The sequence below is a fragment of the Miniopterus natalensis genome, chromosome 9 (genome assembly GCF_054644295.1).
Source record: "Miniopterus natalensis isolate mMinNat1 chromosome 9, mMinNat1.hap1, whole genome shotgun sequence".
Taxonomy (NCBI): domain Eukaryota; kingdom Metazoa; phylum Chordata; class Mammalia; order Chiroptera; family Miniopteridae; genus Miniopterus; species Miniopterus natalensis.
In genome coordinates this window covers 27,528,331-27,547,360 of record NC_142089.1, presented here as the reverse complement: position 1 = coordinate 27,547,360, position 19,030 = coordinate 27,528,331, and the positions used below count along the sequence as shown (strand labels likewise).

Below are 19,030 nucleotides of genomic sequence, written 5' to 3'. Positions count from 1 at the left end.
GGAACCTGATCCGGGAACGCCAGTGTCGCGCTCACGTCTCCAAAGAGGCGTGGGATTGGTCGAATGCTGCCCTGCGCGGTGTGTTGATTGGCTGGCGCGCCAGGCGCGTCGCAGAGTCTGTACGTCATGCCTCCAGCACCGCCCCTGCACCCTGCTGGGTCGGGTTTCCGACCAGTCAGCAGGCTCGGCGCGGGCTTTGGTTTGACGAGCTAGTTGCCGCCTCAGTTCCCGCGACCCCAACGTCCCTGGGCGGAGTCGGTGGAGGCGTTCTTTGCAGCTGGCCTCTGTTCAAGTTCAGCTAACAGACCCGGACTCGGCGGAGGTTGCAGGGAGTCGAACTTCATGCTTCGGCTTTCACTGAAAAGCCGCTGCAGGGACCGGCAAAGGACGGTGGGCAACGTTCAGGACCCTGTGTTGACTTCAGCAGTTCAGGAGCCTGGGCCGATGACGTGAAGGGGAACTAGTGGGAGAAATAAGCGGACCACGAATTCCTGGGGAATCATTGTCGCGTAGGTATGTGAAAGAGGTTTTCAGTTGAAATCGTGCCATTTATAGTTGTTTTCACTGTGAAATTTGCTTGAGGACTGAAACCCTGTATACTCGTTCTTGCATTTCTCACCGTATCTAGCACAGACAGCTGCTTAGTAAGGGATCGGTTAATGTTCTAAGTTCGTAGTCTACTGTAAGTTATGTGTAAAGCAAGTGTGATAGTGCTCTGTGTATGAACACGGTCGCAAATAACATCACCGTGGTGTCTAGGAGATGGTTTCATTCACAGAGGAAGTGGTGTTAGAGTTGGGTTGTGAAGCATGATGGGCGTTTACCAGGGCATTCCAAATACAAGGGACAGCCTGCGCAGACGCTCGAACTCGGGGAACCGCTAGTAGTTCAGTTGGACTGGGATGTAGGATGAGTGGATAAGGAATACAGTTGGAAAAGGTGGGCCAGATTGTGATGGTTTTTTATCCTGTATAAGAGCCGTCGACTTTTTAAAGCAGGAAAATAATTAGATCAGATTTATGTAGAAATAACTTTCCAGCAGCGCTGTGGGGACTTTACAGTAAATCTGATGAGTTGAAGTCAGGAACTAAGTGGAGATGGAAAGACAGAAGTTTTATGGGGAAGATGAAGGAGAGGTAAGGATGACTTGGTGGTTTCTATTTGATTCATGATGCCATTGTCCAAGGAGAATATGTTTTGCTAGGTATAGATGTTACGTGGTTTTCGTTTCACTAGCTTTAATTGCTTGCATGATACTGTCAGAATAAACTGTCTCATGTGTATTGTTTTAAAATGAGAAATGGATCAACATTATCTTTTTACCCTAAGTTATAAAGAAAGAAGAGGCATATATGGAGTTTTAAACCTCTTCTGTTTAATGAAAAAAAAATGGCACTTTATATACTTCCTAGAGTTACAGTGATCAAGAAGCTAAATACTGTTATCCTTGACAACCAAGCGTCATAGAAGGGCTTTAGAGTTTAAAACCTGCACCCATAGAAGCTCTGCATGACATCCAGATACCTCCAGGAGGGACTTTTTAGTCAACCTTACAAGGGCACTTTCGGAAGGATTTTGTTCTTGTAAATATTTTCAGCCTCTGACTTTATCTAAAAAAATCTCTTCTAAATGACTTCTATACCTACATTAGTAACTCTTTCCTCCCTTATCTTCACACAGTTCCTTTTGGCTAGAATTGAAATGGAGGGTATAGGGTGTAAAGAACTCGTAAGACAAAAATAAAAGAATATAGGAAATACTGAACTGCAAAGAAAGGACTTTGAGGTCTGTATTTTGCTTTGATAATATTTAGATGGAGATACCCAGTGGACAATTAGAAGTATGGGTCTGAAACTCAGAAGAGAGGTGGAAGGTGGAAGTTTGCTGTATACAGTTGGGTGTGGAAGCAGTGGTAGTGGTCAGAGTACTCAGGGCGGGTGGAGCCAAAAGAGACCACTGACTGCACTGACACAAGTCAGTTTTTATTTTCCATCTCCACAAGATTGAATGTTCGTTGACTTCATTATAGACCCAATAAATATCTAGCCCAAATTATTCCTATATGCTGCTTTGTGTGTTTTTTTAATATTTGGGGCTTTTAGTCAAAATCTTATATATTAAATAGCACCTGCCTTACCTAGCTCGCTTAATTGATACAGTGATCTTGGGGCAGAATCTGTGCTTTCTTTAATGAATAGATATACTGGTAGGTTTTGCTGCCTAGAATAAATATTAACATTAATTTATAGGCAGAATGACTATAAAGTATGAAAATGATCTGAACCCACAAGCATTTTATCTTATTAATCTATAGACGAAGACACTTTATATAAGTAGCCTAATTTTGTCTTTAATTTGTTAATAAGTGGTTAAATCATGTTTCTTATTTTTTATTTTTTTTAACTCATTAGTAATATTCTCTTCTTTAGGATACTGAGCATTTGAAATTGAATAAATCATTCACCAGCTATGATGGAGCCTTCATATCCTCTTGGAGGGTCCCAGATGAATACCAGGTATAGAAAAATCTTTATACAATTTTTTTTCACAGCTGCTCACATAACTTGGGAAGATAGGTTAGAATAGAAGGAAAAAAATAACCTTTAGAATCAGGAAAATCTGGGTCCATATCCCAGCTCTGCCACTTATTAGGTGGATGACCTTGATCAAGTTAATTAACTTCTCTAAGCCTCAGTTTTCTCATGTGTAAATTGGGGATGGTAATTTCTTAATAACAAGATTTTTGTGAAGTGTTAAATAAGATTAAAGGGTCTGGCACATAGTAGGCTTGTGGTAAATCTTAGTCTCATTCCCTCCTCTTATTTTAGTTTCATAGAGGATCTTTTTATTGCTGGAAAATAGTACCCAAACTCTTAAGGCTAAACATTTATTTATATCCTAAACAAGTGGGAAAGTGGTTGGGTTCTTTCCCTCTTCTAAACCCTAAATCATTGATGGGAAAAATTTCACATTGGATATACCTAGTTTCCTTCAATGTCCCTAAGCCTTTTCCCACTCATGTGGAAGGAGGAGCTTGCCACCTGTCTCCTGATTTCTGAGTCTATCAATACTAAGAGGACCATGCAAATTGGCCGTGTTATTTGCCTCTTTGGATCGTTTATTGTCCGCCCCCCCCAAGAACAATTAGTGCTGACAAGTGAGATTTTTTTTTCTAAACTCGAATTGCATCCATGAGTTACCTTTATTCTCTGTATTGCTTTTCTTTGTGGCAGATGTTCTTAATGAAGACAATGGGAAATGTGATCCAAAGAGGCTATCTTATTTCTTTGGCTTAATTTTGGCCCTTCTGTTCTGCTGCCACTTCTTATTGTCTGAAAATTTGTCAACAGAAGTTCTTCTCTTTGTTAGCTTATTATTGGGTCAAATTTATTCCTTTTATTCTAGGTAAAAGAATATATCCATGTGATTTAAACTAATTATTCCTGGCATATTCAACTCTAGTATTTGTGTGTGTATGTTTTTTAAAATCCTATTCAACTCTAGTTTTCTGCTTTGTTTTACTGAAAACTCTGGTTTTCAGTAATCTGTGAATTTTAGGGAAGCAATTTTAAATTATTTTGAGTTTATATACTGCTTCGAATATCTGGTAGCCATGAATTTCATTTCCTAAGAAAAAGTTCTTACATACATGCAAAATTTAACACCCAGTTTAAGGGTGTTTTTTGTCTCCCCTGCCTCCAATGTCTACTTGTATACCTTAGATTAAGAAAAAGACTAATAACAACATTTATTAAAATCTTGCTGTGCCAGGTGCTTTGCATGCATTCTTCTTTTTAAATATGTTTTTATTGATTTCAGAGAGAGGAAGGGAGAGGGAGAAAGATAGAAACATCAGTGATGAAAGTCATTGATCCGCTGCCTTCTGCACTCCTCCTACTGGGGATCCAGCCTGCAACGCAGGCATGTGCCCTGATGGAGTAGAACCGTGATCTCCTGATTCATGGATCAGCACTCAACCACTGAGCCACTCCAGCTGGGTTATATTGACTCATTTAATATTCATTATAACTCTGCCAGGAGATACTGATATTATCCTGTTTAACAGGTGAGGAAACTGAGGCACAAAGACATTAAATAACTGGATCAAATTCACACAGCTAGAAATTTTGAAGCCAGGTTTGAGACCTAAGCAGTTGATCTCCAGACCTTTTTTTTTTTAATCCTCACCTGAGGATATGTTTATTGATTTTAGAGAGAGAGAAACATCTATCGGTTGCATTGCCTCCTGTATGCGCCCCACTGGGGATTGAACCTGTAACCTTTTGGTGTACAGGACAATGCTCCAACCAGCTGAGCCACCCAGCCAGGGCACTTTCCAGACTTTTCCTTTTAACCCCTGCATCATACTGCCTTTCATCAATAGGTAAATAATAAATATATTAGTATTTGTAAAGCTAGTAAATGACAGTTTGTCATTTACTAGCTTTGTAACCATGAACAAATTTCTTAATCAGATTATGTCCTCATTTCAAAACAAGGAGATTAAACATTCTTCCTATGGATATTATGAACTAAAATTAGACAAGGATTTGAAAGCACACAGCTAGGAATGTGGTGGAGCCAGAACTTGAACCTAGGCTCTAAAGTATTACATCACTGAGCTTCTAGAAGTATAAGCTTTGAAATCAGCTACACTTACATTCAAATCCCAGCTGTGCTACTTAGTTGCTATATGAAGCTAGGAAAGTTACACTTTGTTATCAATAAAGTGGACAATAAAATGTTTCTGGAACAATTTTAGTGAGAAATATTGTATGTATGTAAAGCGTCCAGTAGGATGCCTGGTACAAAGTAGGTGATCAGTAAACTGAGGCTAGTATTTTAGTTGAGAAGCCTCATCAGATGATACATGAAAGTAAGAAGGTATTTTTAGTGCATGATGTGATGAATATTCTTTAGTTCAACCGCTTAACAGTCTGCTACTGGGTAAGTGCACTGTTGTAGGTAGCTCACTAGCAGAGCTTTCTGCCTTTAATTACATGGGACTCTGGCTAATATTTTCTCCCCAGTCCTTTCTTTCCATTGTCTTTTTCTGATTGTGGTTTTCTTATGTTACTCACTCAAATAAAAACTTTGTGATGGTACTCTGTATGATTTAATATTGAAACTTTGCTTTATACAACCCCTAGGATCTTTGTTTAGAGGAATTATTTATAATGTCCTTTTGATGCTTCAGTAATTAACTTATGTGATAGGGCCCAAAATACCAAATTTGGAAACATGAAAAATAAAGACTCTTAAGTTATTGTGTTTTTTATAATTTTATTAGGTAATTATCTAGCAATTTTCTAGAAATTAGTTCTGAAGGACAGATTTTAATTTTAAATTTAAATGTAAATTCATGGCTTATGCTGTTTTTCTGTTATTTAAAGAGGACTTTATAGGATTAATACTCCTGATTCTGTTTTAAAAGCTTGCCTGCGTAGAGATTTACATTTGCATAGGAAAAAAGGACAGAAAAACGACACCTATGACTTGAGTGCTTATTCTCTTGATAGTAGAGTTACAAGTGGTTTGTTCTTAAGTTTGCTTTTCATTGTTCTTTGATTTGCAAATTTTCTTCTAAGGTTTTCTTCAAGCAGGATGGTACCTTTTTACTTCCCTCCATCAAAATGCGCGCTTTGGAACCCAACGCCAATTGGAGATTTCATCTATTTACATCTTAATTACTACAGGTATAAGATGTTTCTCTTTTCAGATCAAACCAGTAAAAATGAGTCAAAAGGATGTATAAGGAAAAATAGATTATTATGTCTATTTTTTTTTTTTTTTTTTACTTTTCTACTCATAATCTTTCCTCCTTTCTGTTTCTTAAATAGTTCTTCATGCTTTTGAGAAATAGTTTCATGTTTAAAATAGTCTGCAAACCTAAGGTTCTAAATGTTATAAGAATTCCAACAGAAACTAAATAAAAACTGAAAGGGTTTTTCATAATGCTTCAATTCAGCATGATGTCTTTATAGAGCATTAAAAAGATTGAGCTGATTTTGAGTGAGTAGACCATATTAGAAGGAATATATAATATGATTATGGCTAGGGTCTTGAAAGAAAGACATAGAAACTTAAGCTTAAAGTAAAAGAAAATAGAGATCCATCAAGATTTTTTTATATAAGGGGGGATTACTTGTTAAAAGCAGAATTCTAAGGATGAATCATAGTAGGGAAAGCTTAGAGTCAGCCTAGGTGCGAGATGGTTTTCTGTAATATAAGAAAAGTAGATTTATGCCGTAGTGGTTTAAGGTGCTATAACGAGTCAGACTGCTTAGAGGGTCAAATTCTGATTCTACCATTTCTTATTTATGTGACCTCAGTAAAGTAGCCAAGGATCAGTTTCTTTATTTATAAAATGGGAATAATGATGCTTGTTTCATAGTACTCTTGTAAGGATTAAATGGGACACTCTTTAAAGGATCAGTGTGCATAGTGACTGGAACAGAGGAAGTAGTCAATAAATAGTAGCTATTATAATGGTTTAGAGCGGTATTGAGATCAAGAGGAAAGAATGAAACCAGGTGGTTTTGAAGAAACAGTTTATAGCATTTGATGATCTACTGAATAGAGGAACTAAAGGGAAGATACTAGTCAAAGAATATTTAAGAGAAGGGTGGTATCATTGACAGATACATAGTCCTGGAGAAGTTCAATTAAATATTTGTTAGACCTGTTCATTCTTTTCTCCATGTCTCTCAACCTATCTTTTATATTTTATCTTTCTGCGCTACATTTTGAGTAATTTCTTTTGTTCTTCAACTCTACTAATTTTCTTTTTAGCTGTGCTTTAGTTGCCATCTAACCTGTTCATTTAGGTTTTTTAAACGTGGAAGTATACTGTATATATGAAAGACTGTTTATAATATATATGCACAGTTTATAGAATAATAAACATTTGTGTGTCCAGTTAATTATGTAATCCACTGAGTCTTTAATTGATTATATTTTTAACTCTACAAGTTCTCTGTGTTTGTTTGTTTTTCAAGTTGGCTAGTATTTTTAATAGTGTGTTGTTCCTGGCTCATATTTTAGAGTCCCTTTTATATTTCTTTAAACATTCAGGTAATATTTATTTATATTCTATATTCATTAATGCTAGACATTAAGTAATGACTGTTTCAGTCAAACTTTACAAAAGCAGGAGACTGGCCTTATAGTTTCTCAGTCCCTGTTCTGGTTCATAAAAGTAAGCAAATGCCTGGACAACAACTGTAACCTCAGTGTCTGCTTATTGTAGTTCTGATTTCCAGGCACCCCTCGATTTGCCCTGCCTTTGACCCTAGGTTTTCCCAACAGTGATCTTTCTGTGAATTTTTAAAGATGTGAGTTATATTTTAGGCAGCATTTCATGGTAGTAGGGTGTTTTAGGATATCAGATCTAGTACCTTTATAAAAGACTTGTTATTTTTCAGAAATCCAAAGCTTGTGGTAACTGAAAAGACCATCCAACTTGCTTGTCGACATGCTAAGCAGAATAAAAAGAACTTGCCATGTTTTTTACTTGGTTCTCTCACAGTAAATGAAGGTAATATACTTTTAAAAAATTATTGTTGTTACTATAATAGAGTTTATGTTTACTGATTCAGCCAATTATTCTAATGTACTTTGTGCTAATGTTCTTTGCTGTATACCAGTTACAAAAAAGAGTGAAATTTGACATTACTCATCACAGACTTCACAATCTGGTCAGGTGGAAGAATATATGTATATGCAAGTCATTATTAAATATAAGAGTTTAGTGTGACTATTAGTATGAATACAGTGTTTTGCTATAATGTATGCTTTCTTCATTGGTTTCACATTTTTAGTTGACATGCTATATAATAATTGCTATTTTTGTTCTTATTAGATGAAGAAGGTGTGATATTAACAGTAGATCGCTTTGATCCTGGTCGAGAAGTACCTGGATGCTCTGAAAGAACCCCTACTGCTTCCCTTCCTGGGGACTTTGTGATTCCATGCAAAGTTCATACTAATGGACTTTGTTCAAGAGAAATAATAGTTCACAATGCAGATGACTTTGGTTCAGCTTTTAAGGTGAGATTTGTTGATAACTTGATTATTCTTAACACAAGAATCAAACTGTGTACTATGTTGTATTTTAATAAATCCATATTTACTAAGTATTCATAATAATATGTTGACCTAAGATGCAATTAAATGTGGTTTCTGAGGGCAAAAATCCTGGATAGGTAATATGGGTAGCATTCCAGAAGAAGCAGCAGTGTGACCAGGATAGCAAAGTGCAGTATGTGCTCAGGATGATTAATGGTTTAGATTTTTGCTAGATTTGTGTGCAGTCAGACTGGAATATTAGTTTGGCCAGATTATAGAGAACCTTGTCTACCAGGTTCTCTGTATTTGAACTTTGAGTTTGAACTTTGTCATATGGGTCATGTAGAGTCACTGAAAGTTTCTGAAAAGAGGAAATATTGTTAAATTGGGGATAGTTAATTTGAAACAGCAGGCTGACCTATGAAGTCAAAGTAGTTAGGCCATTGCAGTAGTCAGGTGTGTGTTAAAGAGGGCTGCATTAGCCTGTAGAGTGGTGGCAGATTAGAAACGACGCAGTGAGCAAAAGCAACTAGAGGAAGAACCTACTTGACAATTTGGGGTAATAAGAAAAGAATCAAAGAGAAATGTACTTCAGATTCTTTGGGACTGAATCAGAGTTAATTTACATCTATTTTCCCCCATGTATTATTTATTAGAACTGACATTCTCCAATAGGAATTTGAAATACTGCTGAAACATCTAAGTTGGAAATAAGTGATGGACCTTAATACAGTCAATCTTATTTGCTTTGACAAAATTATTCCTGTAACTTTCTGGTCACAAGAAGGAAATGAGATCATTGAAATGTTGCAATTCAGAAATTGTTTAATTTTGTTAGTGCAAGATATATTTGTGTATATGCACCAGTGTCAAATAAAACCTTTGGAGATGTGGACAAATTACAAATTTTTTAAATAATTGTATAATGTTGATTCTTCAGGCTCTGCAGCACCATGTATGTAGCAAAGATTCCTTGGATTGCGGTAAACTGCTTTCCCTACGAGCTCATATCACTTCCAGGGAGAATTTGGACATTGTGGATTTTGACTTACATTGGGCAGCAGTCACTATAGCAAATACCTTTCAATGTGCACCGGTGAAGCCCATCCCCATTATTCCAACAGCTCTGGCAAGAAACTTGAGCAGTAATCTGAACATTTCTCAAGTTCAAGGTACCTATAAATATGGGTAAGTAAAAGGTTTTTTAATCCAAAGTTTTAAATACTGATCACAGTATATTTTCATGATATCCATATAATATGAAATAATTATGTAGTCAGTTTACATGCCAGAGATCTGCAATGCTAGATAAGTAACCAAGGAAGATGAAAAATGAAGTTGTTAATTTTTTGCTGAATATAGTTTTCTTTTAAAGAGTTGCGTCTACCATCCCAAGAAAAATTAGCGGTAAAAATTATATTAAAATTGGTTGTATTTTGTGATTTGAAAATACAAGGAGAAATGATTTTCTATAATATCATTTTGTCCCTTGTATTTTGCCTCGGTTTTAGGTCATCATTTTCTTTGTCTTTTTTTTCCCCACTATAACTGACAATTAGCCTAAAAGACGCTTTAGAATTTCTTTATTATTTAATTATGAATAATGGACATTGCAGATAGAGAAAGGATATAAATAATAATAATTTATACTCCTCTTGCTTACCAAATTGTCGGCCACTTGAGGGTGGAGTTTCCTTACATAGCTGGAGCAGTGTCCTCTCCAGCTTCCTATTGCCACGCTTAGTTTCTTAGGCAATGTAAGCCAAATCGCAGGCTTTCTCCTCAGCAGGGCTGCTTCCCCTGAACCCTCGTCTACTTTCTTTAGCCATTGTCTGCTGAGCTACGTTAGACAATGTGAGCACCCTCTGCTTTAAAGTCTAAGCAGTTCACTTCTGGCTTCCTTTCCCACTAGACTCCACCCTAGTTCCTGTTAAGTCTCTAGGGCCAGAAATGTTTTGCCAAGGTACACTCAACTCCCAAGTCTTAGTCTCTAAAAAAAGTGCCCCTTCAAAAGAGTATAAGGAGAAAGAAGGCTTTTCTTTTCAGAGGGTCCCTGGAACAGCAAGAACCCATTTTGAGTCCCACATGCTGACCTTTCTGGTTGGACTGGCATTAAAAAAAGTGTTAGTATATTCCAGAATCATGGAATGGTTAAATGTGATGGTAATAAAAATGTTTGAATTAGTGTAACATTTAATTCCCTTGGAGTAGAAAGTGATTGTCAACTGGGACATGGGAATTTGTGTTAAAATTAACCAAAAGATTAATTTGTTATCCTTAGTACCCATGTCCATCTACTAGTGAAATATGAATTTACCTTGCTCTAAATTATCCTTCTGTGATCCCTTGGCATGCTACCAGTAACCCAGGATGTTCAATGTTCTAATTATCTGTTCCCCTTGCCCATTATTATCTATAATTATGTATTGAATTTATGACATTTGCCTTTTTCCTTGACCACATTCATTTGTTTACCCTAATATTTGTCAGGATCCATTATGGAATAGGTGTTATGTTAGACACTGGAATTAAATGGATTTTCAAAAGGCATACTTACTGTCTGTTAAATATATTAATGTGTAAACATGATGTGGATAAAGGTAATAAGGGTTTATATACAGCGCACGGGAAAGCAGGAAGGTGTGTCCAAATTGCCTGGGAAAATCGTGGAAAACCTGAGCTGGTTCTTTAAGAGAACAGGAATTTTTCAGGTAGGCAAAGTAAAAGAGCTTTCAAAACAGGTGTAGGTGTCATTGATGAATTTCCTGCCAACTCAGACTTAATCATCTTGTCACCTGGCCTGATAAATTCATTATCTTTGTGTTTTAGGGTTATTATAGCAATGAAATAATCCTCAGTGGGACTATTAAGACTTTATATCACAAATGGCATTGTTTTAATTTTTGTATTTTAACACCATAACAATAAAATTAGCTGTCCATAATTCTGTAGTTATTTATATTCTTAAAACTTACTGTTAGTAATAAACATAATAACAAAGTATAAATATAATATAATATCCTTTTAAGGACTAGTGAGTGAGTGAGTTCTATCATGATGGTTCCAAAGTTCTGTGGTAGTGGTTGGAGGATTATAGTACATGAAGGCTGAATATACCTCACCTAATTCAGCCTCCTGTGAGAAGTAACATCTGTAGCAGTCTTGTCAAGTCACCTGCATGCTTGAACACTTATGTAAAAGGATATTCACTTCTCCCAGGGAAGCCTGTATGGTTTTGAAATTGTTAGCTTTGATTTTAATACTTTTTTTTAAAATATGTCTTTATTGATTTCAGAGAGAGGAAGGGAGAGAGAGAGAAACATCAATGATGGAAGTCATTGATCGGCTGCCTCCTTCACGCCCGCTACTGGGGATCTAGCCCGCAACCCGGGAATGTGCCCTGACTGGGAATCGAACCGTGATCTCCTGATCAATGCTCAACCGCTGAGCCATGCCAACCAACCATTTTTAATACTTTTGTTTAAAATAAGTTGACATTTTTAGAGCAAAACTTTTTTAAAGGGTGTGTAATTTTCAATGACCATTTTAATACATTGAATTTAATAGATACTGAATCTCTTTAATCTCCTCCTCTTACTGGACTCCTTTTTTACACTTTGAACTGTTTTCTTTGTGTACATGTGTGAGGGAGAAAATATCCGTTTGAATTATCTCCCCTGCCTAAAATGTGCTTCAGCACTCAGATGATCTCTTTTAAAGGTTAATAAAAAGTATATATTTCAAATTGTTTTTTACATGAATGTTTTCTGTTTAGATATCTTACCATGGATGAAACACGCAAATTGTTACTTTTGCTGGAATCTGATCCCAAGATTTATTCTCTACCATTAGTGGGAATGTAAGTGTTGCATTATTTATGAAAACCTTTTCAGCCACGTATGTATTCAAATGTATATTGTAAACATACTATGACTATGTAATTAAAACTTAAATCACCTTATAAAGCCACAAGGGCCAATGATTCTTAAGCTTACTTATTTTAATAGCAGAACCAGTTAAAATAAGATTTTGCCCAATCTTAGAACTTCAATGTATAAAACAGAGAAAGTTAGCTCTCCTGGTTGAAGTTGAAGCATTAAATCCCTGTTTCTTAAACTTTCTTCACTACCTGTTGTCCTTAAGGCACCTTAAAGAACACAAGGCTAGACTAATACTTTAAAATTTACTATCAGGCAATTTTGCAGAAATTCCCCTAAATGTTAATGGCTTTCTGTTTTGAGTTAGTGGTTAATGACGTTTAGACAGATTATTCCACGAGAAATTTATGTTCATTCCATATTTATCGAGTGCTTACCATATGCATAGTATTATGTTTGGTTCTGTGTTGGGATTTAAAGTTCCTGAAGAAATTTATAATCAAGGTGATAAAATATTTAAATATCCACACGTAGAAAGATAAATAATAAGGAAGTATATGATTTGCTATGAAATGAGCAATATTGATAGTGAGCACTATTAGTACTTGTGCAAGAGATGATGTTGGACATTTTCTTAGAGAAAGCACTCTTGAGCTGGACCTTTAAGTGTTTGGATCATAAAAGGGAGGACTGATGGGGACAGAACCCATGTGAGGAAATAGTATGTGCAAAATTAAAAAATGAGAGTACACAAATGTTCTGTGGGTCATGAAATCTACTTAATTCTGTTTGCTATGTTCCTGGTGTTGACTATGGGCTTTTGATACTAAGTGAATATCTTTTTTAATTTTTATTGAATTTATTGGGGTGACATTAGTTAATAAAATTATATGGGTTGCAGGTATACAATTCTAAAATCTGTATATTGTATCGTGTGTTCACCACCCCAAGTCAAGTCTCCTTTTATCACCATTTAGCCCCCTTTTATCCTCTTATACTCCCCCCACCCCCCTTTCCCTCTGGTACTCACCATACTGTTATCTATGAATTTGGGTTTTTTTGCTTAATCTCTTCGCCTTTTTCACCCAGCCTGCCAACACCCCCTCCTAACAGCTATCAGTCTGTTCTCTATCTTTGAGTCTGTTTCTATTTTGTTTATTAGTTTATTTTGTTCATTAGTTTCCACATGAGTGAAATCATATGGTACTTGTCTTTCTCACTAAGTGAATATCTATTATTAGCCTTCTATGTTTGATGCTACCTATATATATTACAGTTTTTAATCCTCTCAGTAACTATAGTTTTGGGCTGCTGACTTCATTCTTCCCCAATTTAGTCTATTTTTTCTAGTCTAGGCTAAATGATTCTAATTGATTCTTGCTTTCACCTCTGTTGTTACCCATTTTCTCTCCCACCATTTTGCTTTCATCTCAGGTGGGAGAAGACAGAAAGAAGCTCTCTGTATATCTATATCTATTCTCCCTCAATTATTATCATGGCCTAGTGTTCATAGATTTTTTATTTATGAGGCCTTTAATGTATTGCTGGTGAAAGCCAAGAATCTTTGCCATATTACTCTAAGGAGTACATAATCTAAAATATATTAAGTATCAATTTGTAAATGACTATAGTTTTTGATTTTTGTTTTTTCTTTTAGATGGCTCTCAGGCATTATACACATCTATAGTCCTCAGGTATGGGCTTGCTGTTTGCGATACATGTTCAGCTCTTCTATTCAAGAAAGGCAAGTGGTATTTTCTCATGTAGTATTTTATTTTGATCTTTTCCTCCATTTGTATTTTATTGATCTTTAAAATTCATGTGAAGCCTTAACCTTTTATAATACTTAAAAGCCAGAAGAACAAGCACATTAGAAAAACAAACTCTACATTAAATGGGAATAACACCAGACAAAGGTGAGAGTGCACTATATTTGGAAAAAGAAGGCATTTACTTGCCTAACTACAGAACTGTAACACAAAAGATACACTTTTTAGGAGTAGGAGAAAACCCTAGAGATCATTTACTCTAGCATTCTATTTTATAAGTAAAGAGATTAATTTTCAGTGAAATGGCTGAAATGAGTTTGAATTTGTTACAAGTGTTTTATTAAGTTACGCAATGATACTACTAGCACTCTAAGGAACATTTGAGAGGAGATGTTTAATTTTCTTCCTGGAACTAAAGCACAAGTATTGGAACTAATAGAGAACTTTATTTCTAACCTCAACTCCTCATTTAATTTTGCTACTTTGTATGTGATACCACTGTTTGCCTCTCACCTTCTTCATCTGTTAAATGAAAATTCCAAGGTCTGTTTCTATCTACCTCAGGTGGCTATAATACACTTTAGAAAAAAAACTTGATTGAAAAGACAGTGCAAATACATTGTAATAAATCAGACATAAATAAAGGTACACAATAAAAATAATTCTCTCTTCTACCCCATTTCCCCAGACCCTATCCACAGAGAGTCAGTGTTAAACAGTATCTTGTGCTTCCTTCCTGCAACATGCAATGCATAGACAAATATCACCCTCCCCTAGCCTGTAAAAATTAAGTCACAAATGGGAGCATGCCATTCTTCCTTTTCTGTATATTGCTTTTTTCTCTCTGTCATTAGTCCTTGTAGATCATTACATTTTGGCATGTACAGATTCAACACATATTTTACAACTGAATAGTAAATAATTTGTATTTTAAAAACTAGTCCTTTTTTGTATATGTCTTTGTGTGCATATTCTAGTATATTTGTAGAATAAATTCCTAAAAGTGGTCTTTCTGGTCAAAGTGTAATTTTAAATTTTGATAGATAATTTTAAATTGCCCTTCCAAAACACTGTCAATTTATAGTCCTTCCAACAGTGTTTGAGAGTGCATGTTTTCTCCATCTCCTCACTAACACTGTGGAACAAATATTTATTGAGCATCTACTATGTACCAAGTACTGTTCATGATATTGGGGATAAACAGGAAGCAAAATGAAGACCCTGCAGGTATAGGCAAGCAGGAAATAGAACAAATAAGTAAAATAATATTGTATAAGGTGATGAGTGTTGTGGAGAAAAACAAGCTAGGGAAGAGGATGTGTGTCTGGATGGTAGTGGTAGGTAAAGTGTAACAATTTTAAGTAGTGTAATCAGGCAGACCAAGACTTGAGGTAAGGGAGTAAGCCATGTGGCTGTCTGGGGCAGTTTCAGGCAGAGGATACATTAAGTCCAATGGCCATGTGTGAAACATCACCTTGCATCTTTTTTTTTTAAATCCTCAACCGAGGATATGTTTTTATTGGTTTGACTGAGAGAGAAACATCGATTGGTTGCTTCCCCAACTGGGTTTCAAACCTGCAACTTAGGCATGTGTCCTGACTAGAAATTGAGCCCTCAACCTTTTGGTGTACAGGGCTACATTCCAACCAATTAAGCCAGCCGGCCAGGGCTCACCTTGCATCTTTAAGGAATAGCAAGGAAGCCAGTGCGCCTGGACAGGAGTGAGGGGAGGGTGGGGTAGCAAGACCTCAGCGAGGTAATGGTAATGGTCTTTTCAGATGTTTTGTAACCATCTTCTGGGAACTTCCTGTTCATGACTCTTGCCATTACTCTCTTGGATTGTGCATCTTTCACATTGCTTTGAAAGAGCTCACTATCTCTTTCTCACCCTCTGTATAGTCATGTTCCGCATAACAACATTTTGGTCAACAATGGACCACATATAGACTAAGATATATCATATAGCCTAGGTGTGTTATATAGCCTAGGTGTGTAGTAGGTTATACCATCTAGGTTTATTTAAGTACACTCAGTGATGTTCACACAACAGTGAAACCATCTAATAATGCATTTCTCATAACATATCCTTATCATTAAGTGGTGCATGACTGTGTGTGTGTACATGTGTGTATGTGTGTGTATATATACACACATAATATGTAAAATATATAGAGAAACAATATTTATAAAAATACATGGCGAAAGCACCCCCTCCCCCGGCTTGTCATTTGACTTAACTTTGGTTAATGATATTTTTCCCAAATGACTTTTTTTTTTAAGTCATATGTATAAGTCTTTTTCCTTTCTTGCTTAGAAAGGATTTGCCCACTCCAGGAGTATTTATGAAAATAAAAAAATCTCTTGTGCTTTCTTCAGATGCTTTTAAAGTTCTACTTTTTACCTTTTATTTCAGTTTTACATGACAATTAGTTTTATTTGCAATAAAAAAAATGTTCCTTTTAGTGTATTTGTACAGTTGTTTAATTATCAATGATTGGTCTTGCTTTAAGTTCTTATTGAGAGTAAATGCTCAGGAAAATTAATTTTGAAGCTCTTTCAGTGTGTGTTCAGTCTGAAGCATTAGGGAATTTCTTTGATACCTAAACTCTTTAATTACTGCCAACCCTTTCAAGGGAGGTTTGAACCAGAGAGGAGTCAGCACTACTTAGCGTAGCTTAGGTTGGTACTTGACAGCATTCTGAGCAGTAGCCTTGTCTAACCCCAGAGAGAGGAGTTGTGCAGAATAAGCATCCTGCCTCTCCGGCCTTCACTGCTTTGTTTTGTTAGTAGTGTACTGTACCCCCAAATTATATTTTTATTCAGTATTTTACCAAGTAGGGACAACTACTGAAAGTATTTTTAAATAGTTGGTTTTAGTGTATATTTTAAAGTCTCTTGATGACTTTTTGTTATATAGTGGATAATAAAATAAATGTTTACTTTATCAGTGTTTATAATAGCGAAACATTATAAATACCATAATTTTATTATACATTTTTAGAAGTCTGGAGAATCAATAATGGCATATCTATAAATCATAATACTGTTAGTTGCTAAAAAAGAATAAGGGTATCTGAGGTATAATATAGAGTAGTGACGTGAAAAGAAACCCAGGACAGTTAAGTAAGAAATAGCAATTGCAAGTCATGTGTATAGTATGGCCTCATTTTCGTTAAATTGTATAAAATTTTTTTGTATGCCTAGGAGAAAACCTGGAAGTATATATACTAAACTGGAGAGTGGAGTGGGGTGGTTTTCATTTTCTATTTTATATTCTTGTCTTGTTTGAAATTTTTACAAGGAATTTTTTTTTTCATAATAAAATGTATTTAAAAATTAAAAATTGCCCTGGCCGGGTATCTCAGTTGGTTAGAGCATCACCCCACTATGCCAAGGTTTCAGGTTTGATCCCCAGTCAGGGCACATACAAGAAGCAACCAATGAATGCATAAATAAGTGGAGCAACAACAAATCAATGTTTCTCTCTCTCTCTCTTTCCTTCTCCTTCCCTCCTTCCCTCCCTCTCCCCGACCCCTTCCTCTCTAAAAAAAAAAAAAAAAAAATCAATTAAAAAAAAAAAATTAGTAACATTAAAAAGTAAGCATGAATTTGCTCCCCAGTTTTCTTCCAAACATTGGACTGTTTAGTCAGTCTGTTAACTAGATTGGGAGACTGACATAGAGTTCTTCAAGTAGGGTATACTCTTGTTATCCTTAGTAAATTTTAATTAAGTGGCATTTTTTTATCCAGGGTTTTTTCAGAATCTGGACATTTCATTATAGTTCTATATTCTGTGACACATAAGAATCCTGAGTTTTATGAATGCCTACCTTGCGATGGCAGGTTACCTGACCTTCGGTTCCAGCTATTAACCAGCAGGGAAACATTACATTTTTTCAAAGTAAGTGATTTGATTTCATTAATGACTGTTTAGAGTTGCATGTTATCAGTTTAAGCCCAAAGGCCTTTACCCTTTAAAACAGTAACTATTAGGCTTTATGTATTTATAATCATCTTACTGAATATTACTTTACTCATTTATGGTTAATTTTGTTTTGTTAACTTTAGGTCATATCTCCAGAACCAAATTATAATACAAGGTCAGAGGTTATCCATAGAGTAGCTTGCTAATGTTTTTCTAAAACCTTTGAACAATATGTCAAGAATTTATATGGTGTATCATTTTATGATATTTAGAGTTAATTTGTAATTCTAGTGTTTTCTTTGCCCTAATTATTATTTTTAAAATATAGGGGTATAACAAATGGTTTCTCACACTTAAAAGTCAGTGTTAATCATATTAATCCCAGGAATCAGAATAGATTGTTGCTATATCTAATAAAATACATAAAAATACATGTGTCACTGTGTAAAATCATTCAAAGACCACTTTTCAGTAAGATGGTTAGTTGTCCTATGTCTCAGACCAATAATAAAAAAATTCTGCATTTTATTACAAAAATGTTGAGTAACTGAGACTCATGTGTTTCACTCAGATCTTCTTTTGTGCCTGATTTCATATTATTTATAGGCTATATCAGTTCATGACTCAAGGTTTTACATTTTAATTATAAATATAATTATCTTAAATGAAATCTAATTTATTTCTCTTTTAGAGGCATCATTTGCTCATTTTATTCTTTAGATAGTATCTTCAAAGTTACCATTTTAACTGAATCCCTGGTAATTGAGTGAGTTACATAATATAGGTGGTTAATACTTTTCTTTTGTAGCAGGGACATGGACAGTAGAAAAGAGATGGCTACATAAAAATAGAACTACCATGTGATCCAGCAGTTTTACTGCTGGGTATTTATCTAAAGGAAATGAAAATACTAATTCAAAAGGATACGTGTGCCCCTATGTTCATTGCAGCATTATTTATAATAACCCAGACACAGAAGCAACCCTAAGTGTCCGTCAGTGGATGAATGAATAAAGAAAATGTGGTACATATATACACTGGAATATTATTCAGCCATAAAAAATAAAGAAATCTTGCCATTTACAACATGGATGGACCTTGAAGGCATATGCTCAGTGAAATAGACAGAGAAAGACAAATAGCATATGATCTTATTTGTGTGTGGGATCTAAAAAACAAAACATAAATACAGAGAACAGATTGGTGGTTGCCAGGGGTGGAGTTTGCGAGGTGAGAGGAAAGGATGAAAGTCCTATAAAGGTGCAAACTCCAGCTATAAAGTGAATAGGTTCTGGAGATGTGATGTATAGTACGGTGCCTATAGTTACTGTATTATATACAACTGACCCTGGAACAACGTGGGTTTGAACATGCGTGGGTCCACTTATGTG

At 35.5% G+C, this 19,030-nt stretch overlaps 1 protein-coding gene across 3 annotated transcripts in view; it reads left to right on the top strand.

The window, feature by feature from the left end:
- Positions 1-216: 216 nt before the first annotated feature.
- The window catches only part of STIL (STIL centriolar assembly protein), a 40,144-nt gene continuing 21,330 nt past the window's right edge, over positions 217-19,030 (top strand). For 2 of the 3 annotated variants that reach the window (XM_016199300.2, XM_016199299.2), the window contains exons 1-9: positions 217-513; positions 2,430-2,516; positions 5,589-5,696; positions 7,425-7,537; positions 7,862-8,049; positions 9,008-9,255; positions 11,843-11,926; positions 13,603-13,689; positions 17,465-17,615. In XM_016199300.2, the coding sequence (XP_016054786.2) occupies positions 2,470-2,516; positions 5,589-5,696; positions 7,425-7,537; positions 7,862-8,049; positions 9,008-9,255; positions 11,843-11,926; positions 13,603-13,689; positions 17,465-17,615 (1,026 nt within the window). In that variant the 5' untranslated portion in view covers positions 217-513; positions 2,430-2,469. Of the gene's footprint in view, positions 514-2,429; positions 2,517-3,825; positions 4,067-5,588; positions 5,697-7,424; positions 7,538-7,861; positions 8,050-9,007; positions 9,256-11,842; positions 11,927-13,602; positions 13,690-17,464; positions 17,616-19,030 lie in introns of those variants that run through there. The other variant, XM_016199301.2, reaches the window with a different exon arrangement.